The sequence below is a fragment of the Diabrotica virgifera genome, chromosome 5 (genome assembly GCF_917563875.1).
Source record: "Diabrotica virgifera virgifera chromosome 5, PGI_DIABVI_V3a".
Classification (NCBI taxonomy): domain Eukaryota; kingdom Metazoa; phylum Arthropoda; class Insecta; order Coleoptera; family Chrysomelidae; genus Diabrotica; species Diabrotica virgifera.
The window spans coordinates 211,770,517-211,790,379 of NC_065447.1; the positions used below are offsets into that span (position 1 = coordinate 211,770,517).

Genomic DNA, 19,863 nt, shown 5'->3' on the forward strand with positions numbered 1-19,863 from the left:
AAAGACCTGACTAACTCTGCAAAGCTAAACCTGGGTATAATTTCTATTTTTAAAACTACAAGAAAAAATTAAATGAATGTATTGTACCTACCAATTACTTTTTGTCTAATAAAAAAACTTTGGGTTTCCTTTAAATTTTGCAACAAATAAGCAATTCAACTGTGATTATTAATAATTACTTATATTAATTAAAATAGTCCCTTCGAAAACCAATAAAATCTGAAATATCTCACTAGATATCCATTGTCACCACTGTTCTATGCAGTGTGACCTGAAAGTGTGGAATAACTTCATTATTTCATAAACTGAAAATATTTTCAAAAAACCTGAAACAGGTTGATTTCAATTCTTAAAATTACGTTTCCTGGCACAGTTGCGAAGAAGATTACTTTACCTCGTTTGAAGGGTATTTCAATTATCTACTAAATTGTTATAGGTATATAATGTTTCCCGAAAATATTTATAGTTTAGAAAATAATGAATTTATTTCACACTTTTGGGACACACTGTATACATATAGTTACGTTGCTAATAGCTCTAAAGTTAGTCAACTCTTTATGAAACAACCTGAGTAATATATGAATTTATTCGCTACTTTCTTTTTTCTTACTTACTTTCAATGTCTTCTGACGCTTGCGATTTAGGGATCGCGTTGATACTCTTTTAAGGCAAGCGTCCACAGACCCGCATCGTACGCATCGGACGCATCGTACGCAACGGATTTGAGTTTGCATTGTACAGAAACTTATGTAACCGCGTCCACTGATCCGCATCGTACGGATCGCATTATCGATTGTCAAACTAAAATCCGTTGCGTACGATGCGTACGATGCGGGTCTGTGGACGCTTGGCTTTAGACGACATCCACAATCGTTTTTGGGCACTTTTTCGAAGAGGCATCGTAAAAATATCAAAATAACACTCGAAAACACAAAAATACAAAGATAAGTCCGAAAAATACACGACACTACTGCTCAAATACAGGAAAGATAATGATATAATTACCTTCGGTACCTACCTGCTGATTGTTTATATTATTAATACTTAATCCCTTGCAGATGTTTTTATGAGGCTTGTTCCAACTAGCGGTCAAACCAGTCAGAAACTATCAGCGAATAGTCGACCTTATGACTGCATTATGTTCTCGCACTGGCCAACTGTTTGCTGACGATTTCTGACTAGTTTGACTGTTGGTTGGAACAGACCTATTGTAATACCAAAAATACCACTGTCAGACACTAAACCTAATAGATGCAAATATTTTATTCTACAGGGAAAAATAATAGTTACTTACAAAATTCAAAGTGTGATTCCTCATTTGAAGCTATTTTTATTGCCAATTTAATGCAATAAAAAATAATCTTGAAATCAACACCAGAAAAACAAAAATTTTAGTTTTTAGTTAATTTGATTTATTAAAATGTGATTCCTAATAATTATTTTATTTTTTGCATTGAATTACTAATTCTTTTTTATATATTAGAATATTTGCTAATATTTTAACTTGAAAACTAATGTCAGATTTTAATAACTAAATAAGATACAAATATACGTAGCGATACAAATATTTTATATAAAGAGAACACAAAAATTACTTATGAAGGTACCAAAGATATATAGAAACAAAGGCAAAAATTAAAAAGTATTTTTCATCGTTCCCCGGTAAAATGCAAACATCTGTGAATGAATTTATTATCTTTAAAAAATATTAGTTCCTTTACTTTCCAATCGGCGGAGCCACTTTATAGAAGCAAAATATTGGATTGCAAAGAGTTCGTAGTCCCCCATTTTTAAAGCTTATTTTTGATTTTAGGCTCACGAAAAAATTATGTAATGTAGGTAAAAGTCCAATCTGTGTTCCTGTGGAGAGAGTTTTTAAAAATTTTATTTAGGTTTCCTTAAAAAAAATTGAGAAAAATGGGTAAAAAACCGACATTTTACCAATTTTTTTAGAAAAAACTAAATAAAATTTTTAAAAAATCTCGCCATAGGAACACAGATTGGGCTTTTACCTATATTACATATTTTTTTCGTCATCCTAAAGTTAAAAATAAGTTTAAAAAGTGGGGGACTACGAAAGCGTTTCAAATACTGATATTTACAAGGTAAATCCCCCTCTATTAAACCGAGATGGCACTTGTATGAAAGATATAAAAATGAAAATAGTGCTGAATATTACCCTACAAGAGCGGAAGAATGGCCAGTGACAACAATAATACGAAATAAAATACGAACAGTTGAATTGGAGTTTATGAGAAGGTGTCTAAAAATTACCAGGTAGGATAGAATAAGAACAGAGGAAATATGAAACAGAATAGAAATAGAATGCTCAATTACAAAAAAGTTGTGGTAGTAAAAGTAGGGCCCTGAAATGGTACGGGCATGTACGAAGAATGCCGGAGCACAGTGGCCGAAAAGGTTACTGGACTGGGACCCGCGGGGAGGAAGATGAAGAAAAAGATCTGCTGTGAGATGTAAAACTCACATAGGAAATGCTATGATAGATAGAGACCTCAGAGATGGCGACTGGGAGAATAGAGTGCTATGGAAGACGAAAACGGCAAATTCATACTGGGAAAAAGCCAAGAAGAAGAAAGTAATTGAGCGAACTAGTACGGCTTAATATAAATAATAAATTTAATAAAATACTTTGTTCTTGGAAAAATAATCATTTTTATTAAAATTATAATTATTCGGAACAAACAAACAATAAATTTAATACTTTTACTTAATTTAAACAATAAATTACTTTCAACTCGGCTGAATTGGTTTAGACTAGGACTAGGCCATACTAGTTTATCCTGAAGTGTGAGTCTTTATTATATCAGGATAAACTAGTTTGGCCTGAAATGTGTGTATTTATATCAGGAAAAACTAGGTTGGCCTAGGACAAACTAGTTTGGCCTAGGACAAACTAGTTTGGCCTACGCGTGATAGGACAAACTAGTTTGGCCTAGGCAATACTAGTTTATCCTAACGCTCTTAGGACATACTAGTTTGTCTTGAAATCGAGTTTGGCCGGTAACATATACATATAACAATAACATTGTTGTTTTTAGTATTTTCTTTACACTTTCATCACATTTTCTCACCTTTTAAACCTTCCTTGGACTTCCAACAAATGTTTTAAAATCGAAATTAGCTAATTCGATTCAGTCATTCTGGAGCTGTTATAAAAAAGATATAACAAAATAAAATGACGTTTAAAACGTCATTCAATGTTTACATATCGAAACCGTATCGGAGAGACTGCGTGACTTTTCGCATTAGTATTTTATAAGATTAGATTGTCAACCTCAAGGGAATGGAGAAAGTATATTTAAAAGAAAAAGAAGACAATAATCATTATTCTGGTTTGTTTGACTATTTCTGTCCAATTATCTCTCTCCTGTACGTGCTGTTTTGGTTCGGAGAACTAGTAACCAGTCATGTCCTTTATTTGGTCCATCCATCGTGCTAGAGACCTTCCTTTATATGTTTTGCCCGCTATGTTGCCTTCGACTATCATTCGTTTCATCCCTTCTCTTCTTCTAGTTATATGTCCAAAATATCTCAGTATATTTTGGTTGATAGTTGTGGTGAGTCTAGTTTTTATGTTAAGTTCGGCTAATATTGAATTATTTGTGCGATGTGTGGTCCATGGTATGCGCAACATTCTACAGTAGACCCCCATTTGAAATGCCCGTATACGCTTCGAATCAGCTTTTTGACGTTCCTTGTTTCTTCCATATTTTTTTGAATTTGACTGTTGCCGATCTGGATATTGTGATGCGTCAACGGATCTCGTCTTCGCACCCTCCACTATTAGTGATAGCCTAAGTAATTCAATTGTCTGCCATGTTCCTTTTTCGTGTTTGGTTGTTTCTCTTTCTATCGATGATCATCACTTTGGATTTTTGTATATTTATTTTCAAACCATATTTCGTACTCACCGTGCCCAGCTTATTCATATTGTGTTCCAGTTCTGGCGAAGACGCCAATATTAACGTGTCATCAGCATATCGCAGGTTTTTGATTTTTCTTTCTCCTATTATACTGCCGTCCTAAGAAAGAAGGCAGTATCTCCACAAATGTAAGTTTCGAGATAATGCAGATTTTAATAAACGGGGCTGAGCCACCATGAAAATATTTATGGATTTCAGAATTGTTTAACTGCTTTTTCATATCATTGGATAAGTTTGTTTTTTTATAAGATATTTTTATAAATTTTAATGAAAATGTCGCAATGGCGGTTACTGCTTTTAAACAAGGTATGTTATTACACACTTGCTTAAAAGTAGTAAAAGTATTCAAGCAGTTGCTAGATTAAAAAGCAGTATCTCCATTTTTTCTGTAGGAGATACTGCTGTGTAGTTGAGCGAACAACAAGTTGAGTTACTGCGATTTTAATAGTCTACCAGACCCAGGAATGAAGGCTTACTGCTTTCTAACTTTGTTAGGTATATTAATAATTGTATAATAACCTATATAAAAGAGCAAACTCAAAAATTGTAAAAATTGGAGATGCTGCCTTCTTGCTTAGGACGGCAGTATAGTTGCTTCACTTTTCCGTTCCTCAAAAACTTGACGCATATGTTCGCTATATAATATGTTGAATAGAATGGAGGATATTAGACATCCCTGTCGAACATTTCTAAAGCCCCAAGGCGGTTTAGATAGGTTTTATTCACAGTCCAAGACATAAAGTAAAACCGAGAACCGGCTCCGGCCTGCTCTATCCTGAATCTAATTTCAGCGTGATTCTCTGCGTTAGAGTTTAACTGATATCCAAGGTAAACAATTTGATTAACTTGCTCAAGTTGTTTTGAGAGATGTCTCTGTTTTGCGTCTCAAAGGTGGAATCATTGCATCGCGGTGTTTTCCCCTAAATAGCCACGCTGTTGATATTTGGTTTAGAGTTATGACTGCATAGCTCCACTGAGGACGCATAAGATGCAGAAATAGCTATCTGGAGATGGTGGTCCAACTCTGAATCAAATAAAAACAAAAACTGCCTTTTCCTTTTTCATCTTTACTCAGTACCTGAAACTGTCTTTCGGTCCTTTTCCTAGACGAAAAGAATGTAAATACGTGACTGTGTCCTTTATTTACTTTTGTATTTTTGTCGTCTCTGTGTTTATATATTGTAAAAGCCAGAGATACGGGATGCAGTCAGAAATCAGTTTCTTAACGAAAAGTCTTGGATTTAAAATATTGTTTATTATTTTTATTTCAGTTATTTTAATTGTTTAATGCCCAGTATTATAAAACATTTAACTTACCTAGTAAAATTTAGTTTAAAAGTAAAACAATTTATTCTACAGATTTGCGTATTATAAACGCAAAATAAATTAACTCTGGTAGTATATCTGCGAAATAAACTATTCTTTAGTTTTCTACCACGTAAATTTTATTTAACAAGTAAATATGACACTAATGACATTTTCAATGTGTTTTCGGCTGCTGTGATGGGACCGTGCAAGTTCGGAAAAGCGACACCTGGTTTCTTCGCTCTGCACTTTTATTCGCACTTTTAATTATATTGGCCAATCATATGTTCCTGGTTACTGGATCATTGTCAAGGCCATAGTCCAAAAAAAATAATAAGAAAAAATAAGATTTAGGTTATGTTATTAAAACGTAAACAATTGTATGTAGTAAATAAAATTAGTTATTAAAATGCAGTACTGCAAGCAAAATACAATTAATTAAATTTACCTTTATATAATATTTGCATATCATATCAATATTGTGGAGCAATATATAATGTTTCTTCTTAAATGACAATAGGTATGAAATGTACGTCAATTTGACAATTTCAATTGACAATATGAATTATTTAAGAAAGTTGCAATAGTTCTCCGTTATTCGCGCACGATCGTTTCGCATATCCCTTCCGAGTACTTGCACACCGCGAATACGCTGTGAGCTCGTACGTGGAGGGGATATTTAAAAATTCGCGAGCTCCAGTAGTGACAAGTCTGTAAACGTTTACTGGAAATTTGACATAAATGTCAAAGTGATTAATTTAAAATTAAAAATAAAAACATTAATTATAAAAAATATTAGTTGGTCAAAGCTGTGGTATATATTTTTACCTTAATAGGCTATTGATTATATTCAAAATAAGATAGCTAAAAGGAACTACAACGTTAACGGAGTTTTATTATTTCATATGGTCAATGGACCGCGTCAATATATGAAAAAACCGCGGAGTGCTACCATTTAAAGGGGTGCGTTTTTGAGAAATGGGTGAATTAGTCCCTGGGCACAGGTTACATTAGGGTGAGTTCTATGCACTTTTGGTATAAACATACCTACATAAAAATTGTTCCTGGTTAAATTTCCTATCTAAATATCGCTTTTTAAAGTCAATGATACTTTTTTTTACAAAAATATATTCAAAAGAAAAAGCACAAAGAAACCTAAAAGAAAGAAATTTTGTTTTTTGTCCCATAACTTTTGTCCACGAGGATATAGGTATAGACATTGCTTTACAGAAAAAAATCTACATATTTCTTCTTTAAAATGTTGTGTAGTAGAGGTAATTAGGATTTATAGTTTTCGAAATATGATTTTTCAAAGTTCGCCACTCACAGCAATTTTGGGTAATTTTCCTTGTAATTTCGCAAATATTGTTCTGTAACTTTTTTTCACGTAACTTTAGGTATATCAAATGGTACACGTAATAGAAATAGAAATCAATTAGCTTTAAAATGGTCTACTGTCTAACGTTGTACGACTTTTTTTTTAAAGAGATTATGGTTTTTCAAATTTTTATACTTTTAACGATTTTTTATAATATAATATAAAAATAAAATTATATTATTATATGATATATTGTATATTATATAATATTATATTATATATAATATAATATTATATTATATAATATATAATACCTAATATAAAAAAATATTATTTTTTACATTTTTTACGATTATTTTTGAAATTTCTCATTATAACTTTTTTTCTTCTACATTTAGGTATATATTATATTATATAATAAAAAAAACTTATTTTGTTTACTTTAAAATTTTGTATTACAAAAAATTCGAGGATTATTTTTGAATAAGATATTATTTTTCAAAATGTAATAAGTACTTGCAACGATTTTTGATTTTAGGATTATTTTTTAAATTTCTCATTATAACTTTTTTTTCTTGTACATGAATATACTATATATTGCTGAATAAAGAGGGCTTACTTTCTGTTCTTTAAAATGGTGTATCATCTATATTTAAATAATGGAAACCGAGTGAGTCTTTGATATTTTTTTACCTGTATTATTTAAAATTATTTCTTTTACAAAAATTACATAAACATTAGTCTTAGAAAACATCACTTTAGTTAAAATTATTTAAACGTTGACATTTAAAAGATTTCAAAATCAAAGTCCATCTCTTCGTTAGCATTAGCTTCAATATCTTCCTCTGACACCTCAGTTATCTTAGAGTCCCACAATTAGTACCCATGCACATGCACCCTTTGCAGAATATTGAAAAACTAATTCCTATCTTCCTACAACCGCAGTTTTTTGTACATCCTTTGGTACATTTACATGCTATTTTTTCAAGCAAAGCTTGTGGTGCAGGAGCTTTGACAGTAAATATTGGAATTAATCCATATTTTGAAGTTTGCCCGGCCGAGTCAAGTGGATCCAAAGTATTACCTATAAAAAATAAGATTCAATCATAACACACAATCACATAAAAAAGTTATAAGGAGAAATTTAAAAAATAATCCTAAAATCAAAAATCGTTGCAAGTACTTATTACATTTTGAAAAAGCATATCTTATTCGAAAATAATCCTAGAATTTTTTATAATACACCATTTTAAAGTAAACAGAATAAGCTTTCTTTTTTATTATATAATATATACCTAAATGTAGAAGAAAAAAAGTTATAATGGGAAATTTAAAAAATAATCGTAAAAAATATAAAAACTTGTTAAAAGTATAAAATCTTGAAAAAGATAACCTCTTTAAAAGAAGTCGTACAACATTATACAGTAGAACATTTTAAAGGTAATTGATTTCAATTCCTCTTACATGTACCATTGCATATGCCTAAAGTTGCGTAGAAAAAAGTTACAGAAAAATATTTGCGAAATAACAAGGAAAATTGCCCAAAATTGCTGTGAGTGGCGAACTTTGAAAAATCATATTGCGAAAACTGTAAATCCTAACGACCTCTACTAAGCATCATTTTAAAGAGAAAATATGTAAGTTTTTTTTCTGTGAAGCAATGTCTATACCTATATCCCCGTGGACAAAAGTTATGGGACAAAAAATAAAATTTCTTTCTTTTGGGTTTCTTTGGGCTTTTTCTTTTGAATATATTTTTGTAAAAAAAAGTATCTTTGACTTTAAAAAGTTATATTTAGATAGGAAATTTAACCAGGTACAATTTTTATGTAGACGTGTTTGTACCAAAAGTGCATAGAACTCACCCTAATGTAACCTGTGCCCAGGGACTAATTCACCCATTTCTCAAAAACGCACCCCTTTAAATGGTAGCACTCCGCGGTTTTTTCATATATAGAGATTCATTGACCATATGAAGTAATAAAACCCCGTTAACGTTGTAGTTCCTTTCTATAGTACATAAGCAATAGCCTGTAAATATACTTACGTTTTAAATACTGAATTTAAGTTTTTTTAATGTTCCGTAATATGCAATTATAAATTAATCTATTAATCTTAGCGCCATCTACACGATAATTGTGAAAGTATCCGAGTAAGAAATTAATATTTCATCAATAGAACGTCAAAATGATTAGCAAAATCTTAAAAAAATCGATTACACTTTAATTACTTTTTTGCGTTGTAAATGTTAAGCGATAACAATTAAATAATAAATTTAAAAATTACCGGTGAAAGTTGCATTACTAATCCGCTAGGAGCGACACCAGCGAAGCTCAGAGCGTATAACCATTTTCTGTTTGCAAATATGTAGTTGAATATTTAGAAATGTACTTCTTCAATAATAAACTAAAATCTATTAAATTTTTTATTGTAATAACTAATTTACAAAAAATAAAATAAAATTAGGCGAACGGGTATTAAATTTTTAAATTCTCGAACTCATCCCCATATTGATGTTTTAGCTGTAGAATATTTTCTTTAACTGCCAACTCTAGTTTCTGTTTTTCTAATTTTAAAATGTCTCTACTTAACTCTTCCTTTTCTTTTCGAACTTTAAGAATTTTTAAAATCTTATTTCTTCTTCACACTTGTTTTTTTTTTGTGATGTGGGACTCCCGATACATAATTAGGTCTTTTACACTTTTCCGGTAGTTTAACAGGTTCATTTTCAGAGCATTGCTCAAGACTACCTTGATCATGTACTTCTTCAGCAACTGTGCAACCTCACCTTCATTACGAAGAAGTTCATCAAATGGAGCGGTGCTATCATAAATATTTACTATTGGCTGCGTTTCACTAGTACTCGCCACAGATAAATATTTCTCCCCAATGTAATCTGTCTTTTGAAATTTATTTGAACCACCACCGGTTTTGTAAATTTCAACTTTTTGATTGGCCTTATCTTTTTTGGCTTTTTTTAATGCTACATATCATAAAAAAGTCTTAACTGGCCTGAATTTATTGTTCCACCTTGTGCCGTTGCATTAAACTCCTCGGTGATAACCTCCCATACGTCGTTCTTCAATTTTACACTTGTGTCATCCGTTTGTTTATTATTGTTTTACGATTTCTAAAAGGTTTTCTTTCCCCTGCTCTGTGTAATTTTTTGCTCGCTGTCGTTTCTTTTCAGCCTTATCCATTTTTTGATAATAATTTATGTATTTCTAATTTAAAAATCATGTGTTGACACTTCAGGAAGGCACAAAAATAAAATTAACCTAATATAAGTATAATCTTTTTCTTATTTCTTATACATATTTTGTACACCGCCATCTGTAATTATACTAAGAAACTACAAACAGTTTTCAATAAATATGTTATTCATCAGTTAGCAATTTACTTGGTAGTTTTGCTTTATAATACGGAATTTAATTAATTTGTCGATTTAGTAGCAGAGTAAATTTAACCCACAGATACTTATTTGATGATTTATTTGTTGTTTATAATAGCAGCCATTAATGTAGTAAATTTTGTATCTAGGGCTTTTCGTCGTCTTCTTCGTTTTACGAGAGATGTCGCTGTTTTGCGTCTCAAAGGTGGAATCTGCATCGCGGTGTTTTCCCTTAAATAGGCATGCTGTTGATATTTGGTTTAGAGTTGTGACTGCATAGCTCCACTGAAGACGCATAAGATGCAGAAATAGCTAGCTGGAAATGGTGGTCCAACTTCTGGTCTTTCAAAATTTAAACCTAATGTTACTTAAGATTTTGTTGTGCATTTTAGACAAAAATATAGATTGGAATTCTTAATTTTCATCTTTTTAGAATACCATCCCGATACAAAAGAAGCTCGGGCAGTTTACTCGATTCCCAAGAATTTGGTAAAGGACAAAGGCGAAAGTTATCTGACCCTGATATAATGCAAAGATCCAACTGTAATGCAAGATCGGAACCTATCGCAATTCCTCCTGGAGCATGTTGCAGTCCTACATTGTCAGCCAATCCAGAAGGTAAGTAAAAATAATTAGTTTAAGGATTAAAGTTTTTTTTGTTATTGTTAAATATATTTTGTCGTATGCTTTACGTCATTTAGTTGACCGCATTCTCTCGGAGAGCCTGGAGGCGCAGGGAAATGTGGAGGAATTGTGGACCAAGTTTAGAAAGAAAATAACTGAGAAGGTAATGGAAATATTGTGGAAAACCAGTTAAAAAACGAAATGGTTTGATAAGAAGTGGTGTAACGTTTACGTTTTCCCAGTGTAGATTTTGGTCTAGTCCCCCTCATTTCACGCTTTTATCTTAACTGATTAGATCTTAGAGTCCCTATCGGCGTGTTTTTCTTAGAAACACATATGTGCTATCGATAGAGTCGAATGTTAGACTTTAATAGCTTTCTGGTGAATGATATGGGCCTTGCATCCCATAACTCATTTTAAGTATTAGGCTTGCTAAGCCCTTTATGTGTGTTAATAAGGCCCTTTTTTGCATTTCTGTGACGACCGTTGACAAGTCGCGTACCCCAAGCCGTCAGTCTTATTTAAGCAGAAATCTGAGATATCTTGACATTCGTGAGTTAAACTTTGTGGCAGTAAGTTAAGCCATGTCAGTCATGTAGTGAACGTTAGTTTTTTTGTGATGGACCAGCCTAGAATTTTCTTCTGGTAAGTCTTTACAAAACCCTTTTCTTTATAGAACACTCGCTGTGAATACTTAATTTTGTTCACAGGGCTGGTCCCTGGCCCAAGTCCCAGTTACTACCTATCGCTAGCACCTGAATCCACATTACACTGTGGCCAAAGCTATTCTTTGTCGTTCCTTTTATTTCGACTTCGCCGCTGGGTAAATGACCTGGCCTAGATAAAGAATGCCTCTAAGGGCATTCTCTACATCTGTTTCAAGTAAGTTACGCATTCTTTATTAGAAGTATTGAGATGTCTTCTCGCGTGTCCAGAACAAGGAACTTATGTTTGTGTTTCTTCCGTGGGATAAGTTTATTGACTTACAGTTTTAGCCCATTTTTAGTGTTAATAGTGACATTATGCCGGTCACTTGTTTTTTTATTTTTAATATTTAAATAAAAGACATTTTCACCATATAAATTTTTTTTGAGTATCTTTAGAATATTATTATTGAGTATTATTAGATTTATATATATATATATATATATATATATATATATATATATACAGTGCTAGTCAAAAGTCCGTACCCCCCCTCGTATCTTTTGAACGGTTATACCTATAATAGTGAAATTTGGAGATAGGAAATAAACGGACGTAAGCTTCTTAACTAGTCATGACAGGTGACGTAATAGTGACAGATGACTTTACAGCGCCACTGTGACAGATAATTTTAAATGGGACCTTATGGCAAGTGACACCTCGTTTGAAAGGTATTGAAAATACCTATTCAGTCATACTAATATTGTTTAAGTTTAAGCTAATTTTGACGAATTAATGAAATAAATATAAAATTGTAGTTTCATTTAATTAATTCAAAATTCCGCCTATGATTACTTGTCAAAAAGGTTGACGTTGACGTAAAAACTACTAGAGAATCGTAAAACGTCAACTTTTTTGACAAAAAAACCATAGGCGTACATTTGAATTTTTATTAATTAAATGCGAAGCTACAATATTATATTTATTTAATTTATTCACGAAAATCAAAATCAACTAAAACACAAAAAAATTAGTATGGCTGAGTAGGTATTTTGAATACCTTTCAAACGAGGTATCACTTGCCATAAGGTCCCATTTAAAATTATCGGTCACAGTGGCTCTGTAACGTCATCTGTCACTATTACGTCATCTGTCATAACTAGTTAAGAAGCTTACGTCAGTTAATTTCCTCTATCCAAATTTCACTATTATAGGTAAAACCGTTCAAAAGATAAGAGGGGGGGGTGCGGACTTTTGACTAGCACTGTATATATATATAAACAAAGAGCTCTTTCTTTTTCGTTGTAAGTGAACGGTAAGAATAAGTTTTATTTAGAGTATCGATTTTTTATTTTTTTGAGTAACTTCAGTTTATTTTTTTTTTGAGTTAATAGTGGTTTTCGTTCACTTACATTTTACATTTCGTATTTTGTTGGTTTTATTGTGTTGGTGAATACACCAATGTATATGCAATTTGTTAACCATTTTTAAATAATTATTGTGTAATTTTTGTTTTTGTGGTTGACTTTTTACGTTTTATTTGCATATATTATGTGAGCATTAAGAGATTTCATTGAGTATTTTAATAAATGTTTTGTTAAAGTGTACGATGTCGTTTTTTATTTATTATTTACAGCTCAAGATTAGTACATTGATGTCTTGTCGTAGCATTCTTGCTAATTTGTTATTGTTGTGTTATGTTTCGTTAATTATTGTTCCTTTGAGTATTTTTTGGTCAAAATACCTGGCGCCCTATATTTTCGTTTGAGTATTAAGTATTTCCGTTTCCTTAGAGTCCAAGTGTCAAACCATCAGTTAATGTTATCTATTTACCTTTTGTCTATCTTCGTTTCATTGGCTCTATTCGCATACCATTGTTTATTCATTTAACACCTTTCATTGTAACAGAAGCCCAACACAAAGAACCATGCCCACATCTCTTCCGACTGAGCAACGTGGCCATTGTTTCGTCAATGTAGGCGATTGGACCTTTCTATCTTCGGTCATTCCTTTATTCCATCTAAGGATAATATCGTCCTGATCCTTCTGGTTCAGCCTTCATGACCTCTTGTCCATCTGATCGTTATAGTGGCAAGAAGTAACAGATAACAAAAATAGAGGATACCTTCATCTTCTTTCAGTGCCTATTCGTTTCGAATATTGGCGATCATTCTGGCTATAATTATTTTATTAACTGATGTTTTAAATAGATTAGTTGTTGTGGAGAACCATTTCCTCAGGTTCTTTAACCATGATATTCTTCTTCTCCCAATTCCTCGCTTTTCGAATACTTTACCTTGAAGGATTACCTTCAGTAATCTGTATTTAGTGCCGTTTCTCATTAGGTGTCCGAGATATTCTAACTTTCTCCTTTTAATGGTATACATCACCTCTCTTTCTTTCCCCACTTTTCGTAATACGGTCTCGTTGGTTATCTTGTCCGTCCATGATATCATTAGGATTCGCCTGTATGGCCACATCTCGAAGGCTTCAAGTTTTTTCTCCATTGCTTCAGTGAGTGTCCAGGATTCAACTCCGTAATACAATATTGAGAAGATATAACATCGTAGGAGCCTTACTTTTATCTCCAGATTAAGGTTGTGGCTTTTAAAGAGTTTGGCCATGTTATTGAATGCACTCCTAGCCTTCTCTATTCTACATTTTATTTCTTGTGAGTGATCCCAATGTTCGTTTACTATTGTTCCAAGATAGATATACTGTTTTACTCGGTCCACTGCTGTATTATTGATAAGTAGTTGGGCGTCTCTAATTTTATTTTTGCTGATGATCATAAATTTAGTTTTTGATATATTTACTTGAAGTCCAAATCTTTCACTTACTTCATTTACTTTGTTTATTAGTTGCTGTAAACTGCTTAAACTGTCTGCAAAAAATAACGGTGTCGTCTGCATAGCGGATGTTGTTTAGGCGTTCTCCATTTAGAAGTATTCCATGTTCGCAATTTTCCAAGGCTTCACTAAATATTTCCTCTGAATATAGGTTAAATAATATAGGTGAAAGTATACAACCTTGTCTAACGCCTCGTAGAATCTGGATCGCTTCCGTTGATTCACCTCAACCTCCTAGAGGATACCTAAAGACAAATAAAGCAGGAATTTACTATTTTTGTTGCTAATAATCCACAATTTTACTTTAAACGTAACTTTATTTGACGTTTCCATTTCTACTTCGAAAATCGTTCTCAAAGTAGATCTTTTTGTAGAAACAGACAAAATAACCTTATTTATTGAAAAGATTGAATTACATATATACTAAAAATTGTCTAGATTCATGAATATTACCATTTTTTAGAAAAAGACTTGTCTCCTCCAGTCAGAATGGTCGTTGGTTCAGAAGGTTCGCCACCTCTTGAATCCAGAGCGTTAATTAATCCATTTGACCCTTCCCATGTGACTATAAAGCTTACTTCCAATCGTCGAAGATGGACGCATATATTCCCAAAGGGTCCGACTGGCGTTCTGATTCAACAGCATCACTACCAAGCCGTACCAGCGGAAAGTAATCAGGAAAAGGAAAAATCTCAAGCGGCTTCTTCATACAGTGCCTTAGCAGCTTTGCAAGAATGTGAGTATTTGTTTAATTCATAATGCTTTTAATCTTAACTTTATTTATTAATGACCATATAATAGATTTTAATAACATTAGGTACCCAACAACTCATTTATAGATGAATAATTGAAGCAGATGAATAATTTAAGATTCCGCTCATCAGTGGAAGGCATAACTCAACAACTATATGAATGTGGATCTCAAACCAATGGCATAATTAATATCAACTGTGTTAAAAAAGTCGAGGAATTTAAGTATCTAGGTTCTACCATCAGCAGCAATGGAAGCATAACCGCTGACACACGATGTTTCATTAACGCTACATGGCTAAAATCGTTGTCCGCACAGTTGCCATATATAGAACAGAATTTTGGTCAGCCACAACAAAATAAGAACAAAAAACGACTAAAATCCTTTATAAAAGTTATATTTTTAAAAATCCCTAAAAAGAGCTACATCACAGAACTAGTTTTCGATTGGATGACCAGCCATCATCAGTGCTTACGTGATCTAACATGCTAACCACCAAAATACAATATTATAAAAATATATGGGTAAAAATTTAATCAGATTAGATGTATCTGAGATGAAAATAATAAAATACTAGTTCACGAAAGGGATGTCAAAAAGAGATGGAGAAAGTACTTTGACAGCTTATTAAATGAAGAATTTGACAGACAGCCTGTAGAGTCAACGGAGACAGTAGCAGCAATGGTCACCAAAATAACAAACGAGGAAGTGGCTCAAGCGCTTCAAAAAATAAAGCAAGGAAAAGCGGTAGGACCAGATGATATTCCCGGGGAAGTATGGAGAGCATTGGGAGAGACAGGAACAAGGTGGCTATCAGGCCTATTTAATAGAATTATGGAAGTTGGACAAATGCCAGACGAATGGAGAAGCAGTATACTGGTACCTGTTTACAAAAACAAGGGAGATATACAACAATGTACAAACTACAGGGCTATAAAACTGCTTAGCCACACCATGAAAATATGGGAAAGAGTAATTGATAGACGGATACGTGAAGAGACCGAAATATCTGAGAATCAATTTGGCTTTATGCAGGGCAGATCAACAACAGATGCAATTTTCATTATAAGGCAGTTGATGGAAAAATACAGGAGTAAAGAAACAAACGCTCATATGGTATTCATTGATCTTGAGAAAGCATATGATAGAGTTCCTCGAGAGATTCTGTGGTGGGCACTCAATAAAAAAAGAGTCCCTGGTGAATATGTAAAAATTGTGAGGGATATGTATGAGGGAGTAACGACTAGTGTTCGGATAGGTGTGGGAGAGACTGATAAATTTCAGGTGAAAGTAGGATTGCCCCAAGGCTCTGTGCTTAGTCCGTATTTATTCTCATTAGTTTTGGACCAGATAACAGCGAAACTACAGGGTAACATTCCATGGTGCTTAATGTATGCTGATGATGTCGTGTTAGTAGGAAATAGTGAAAGAGACTTAGAACAAAAACTGGAACAGTGGAGGCAAGCTCTGGAGAAAAAAGGTTTAAAACTTAGTAGGACAAAAACAAAGTATTTAGAATGTTCATTTAAAGATGGAGTTACTACAAATAAAATGGTATCTTTGGATGGTGCACTGATTGTAAAAAGCAATAGTTTTAAGTACCTGGGATCGGTATTACAGAGTAATGGAGAAATAGATGGAGATGCATGCAGTAGAATTAGGGCTGGATGGATGAAGTGGAAAGAAGCGAGTGGTGTGTTGTGTGACAGAAAAATTCCAATGAAGCTGAAGGGAAAATTCTACAGAACAGCCCTAAGACCGGCTATGATGTACGGAACTGAATGTTGGGCAGTGAAAAAGAAAGAGGAACAACGAATGCATGTGGCGGAAATGAGAATGCTTAGATGGATGAGTGGAGTGACAAAGAAGGATAAAATTAGAAATGAGTATATTAGGAGAAGTCTAGGTGTGGCACCAATTGATGCCAAAATAAGAGAGCATAGGTTAACATGGTTTGGTCATGTTCAACGTCGAGACGCTAATCACCCAATATGAAGAATAGCTGAAGTGCAGATTCCTGGAAGGAGTAGGAGAGGAAGACCAAAGAAGACCTGGGGGGAGACGATAAGGCAGGACATGTTGGTAAAGGGGATTAACATTGATATGACCCAAGATAGAATTGTGTGGAGAAATGCAATTAGGGAAGCCGACCCCGCATAGGGATAAGGCAAAGAGAATGATGAATATGGGTAAAAATTTTTGGGGTTTTATAATATTGTATTTATGTTTGTATAATATTGTTTTATAACATTGTATTTTGGTGGTTAGCATGTTAGATCACGTAAGGTGACGTAAGCACTGATGATGATTGGTCATCTAAACGAAAACTAGAAATGTGATGTAGCCCTTTTTATGGATTTTTAAAAATATACCTTTTTGTTGTTCTGAAGCTATTTTCTTGTGGCATTTTTATAATAAATTACTATTAATGGGAAATAAGCCACAATTTTACCAAAAAAATTATTTTATTAACGTTTCGAAGCCCAAATCGGGTTTCGTTGTCAAAATACAAAATACTACTAAAATAAACAAAAATGTTGTTGCTAAGTAAAAAAATTCAATAATTTATTTAATCTGACTCATTTATATTGGCAATTCAGATGTATATTATAAATTTTAAGGTAGAAGGCTTTAAAATGATATCACCAATATTTACGAGTTGCGTTCCTGGGACGACTTTACTAAAAGATAGTTCATTCGATTACATGAAAGCAATCCCAACTCAAGAATATCCGTCACAAAAAAAATCATAGCATGTGATATGTCTTTAAAAAGACAACCAAATGCAACGATGACAGTAAAATTCTCGCGTTAGAGATTCCATAGTAAATCACGAGGGAAAACCAGGAAAATTGTGTCGCAAATTCCTCGGTAGAATGCAGTAAGATGTGGTTACCCATACTGAAAGAGGAAGTCAATAGAAAGAAAATACCACGATTAGTAAGTCAATAACATATCGAGTTAGTACAAATTTTATATTTTAGTATTACTTATTGTATATCTATGTATTATTAATATTATTTATAATTTAAACATATTAAAGTCAGAACTTGGTATTAATTTTTTGAGAGTAAATTAAATGTAAGACCAAATACTTACGATGTCGGGATAGTATCACGAGGTTTTTCCTGGTTTTCCCTCGTGATTTACTATGGAATCTCTAACGCGAGAATTTTACTGTCATCGTTGCATTTGGTTGTCTTTTTAAAGACATATCACATGCTATGATTTTTTTGTGACGGATATTCTTTATTCTTGAGTTGAAATTGATTTCATGTAATCGAATGAACTATGTTTTAGTAAAGTCGTCCCAGGAACGCAACTCATAAATATTGGCGATATCATTTTAAAGTCTTCTACTTTAAAATGTATAATATACATTTGAATTGCCAATATAAATGAGTCAGATTAAATAAATTATTAGAAGAATTTTTTTACTTAGCAACAACATTTTTGTTTATTTTAGTAGTATTTTGTATTTTGACAACGAAACCCGATTTGGGCTTCGAAACGTTAATAAAATCATTTTTTTGGTAAAATTGTGGCTTATTTCCCATTAAAAGTAATTTAATATACCTTTTATAAAGGATTTTAGTCGTTTTTTGTAGTATATGGTATACAGCCAACTACAGGAAAACTTTCTCCTTGTGGATTTTTAAAATAAGAACAGGCTATGCATGCCATGGAAATGATAAATGCTGCGATGGATGTTAGGAATTGATCACGTTAAGAATGAAGATATCAGAAAAATATTTGAGTTAAGGTGGTATTGACATGTAATGTGTAGCGATGAAAACTCGTTGACAAGAAGAGCCATGCGGCTAAGCCCTCAAGGACGCCGATCACGGAGGTGATCGAGACTTAACACAGACATGCCACACCATTTGACGTCCTGGATCGAACCAGGTAGAGACGATTGATCAAAGTAGCAGACCCTGCAATAGTGGAGGATTAAAGATACGAAGGTGATGCTCACATTCACAGTATTTTACCAAAACCTCGTTCAATAGAAAAATCATATATTATGCGGTTGATCTCGATTTAAGGGAACTAACTTGGAATTCGCTTTCTATTATTTTTACAGGTTTTTATTTATTAATAAAGATATTACTTTATATTACACTATACTTTATACAGTGAGGACGTTAGAGTTGGAATAAATTCATTATTTCGAGAATGGACGAATTTGAAGAGAAATCCTGAGACAGGTCGATTGGTATTTTTAAATTATGACTTTTTGGCATATATATCATACTAGTGACGTCATCCATCTGGGCATGATGACGTAATCAATGATTTTTTTAAATGAGAGTAGGGGTTGTGTGATAGCTCATTTGAAAGGTTATTTAATTCTCTATTCCGTAATATAAACATTAACATAATTACTTGTACAGGGTCTACAAAAAAATTATTTTATTAAATTAATTTACACAAAAAGAAAAATGTAAGCAATGTATGTAATTGAAAATACATTTTACTGCTGTCATGAGAACACGTAATATTGTTTATTTCACAAATAATCATTGCTTTTCGCTTAAATTCAATGTTCAAACTGCTAAGAGACCGGTGGGTGGCAGCTTTAACATTGAATTTAAGCAAAACACAATGTGTATTTGTCGAATAAACATTTCTTGCTGTTTTCTGACAGCCCTCAAATGTATTTTGAAATAAATGAATTACATACATTCTTCTTTTTATCTCATTAATTTAATTTAAAAAAAAATTTTTGACTTCCTGTATAAATAATTATATTAAAGTTTATATTACCGAATACAGAATTAAATAACCTTCCGAATGAACTGTCATACGACCCCTGCTCTCATTTCAAAAAATCATGGACTACGTCATCACGCCCAGATGGATGACGTCACTAGTATGACATATATGCCGAAAAGTCATAATTCAAAATAAAAATCAACCTGTCTCAAGATTTCTCTTCAAATTCGCCCCTTATCGAGATAATGAATTTATTCCAACTCAAACGTCCTCACTGTATATTACTATTGATGGGATTGTGGCCTAGTTCCGGACTTTGG

The 19,863-nt window shown here is 32.8% G+C and overlaps 1 protein-coding gene across 5 annotated transcripts in view; it reads left to right on the forward strand.

Annotated features, from left to right (window-relative positions):
• The window catches only part of LOC126884592 (GATOR complex protein Iml1), a 196,087-nt gene that overhangs the window by 48,598 nt on the left and 127,626 nt on the right, over positions 1 to 19,863 (forward strand). For all 5 annotated transcript variants that reach the window (XM_050650584.1, XM_050650586.1, XM_050650587.1 and 2 more), the window contains exons 7-8: positions 10,392 to 10,576; positions 14,540 to 14,812. In XM_050650584.1, the coding sequence (XP_050506541.1) occupies positions 10,392 to 10,576; positions 14,540 to 14,812 (458 nt within the window). The remainder of the gene's footprint in view (positions 1 to 10,391; positions 10,577 to 14,539; positions 14,813 to 19,863) is intronic.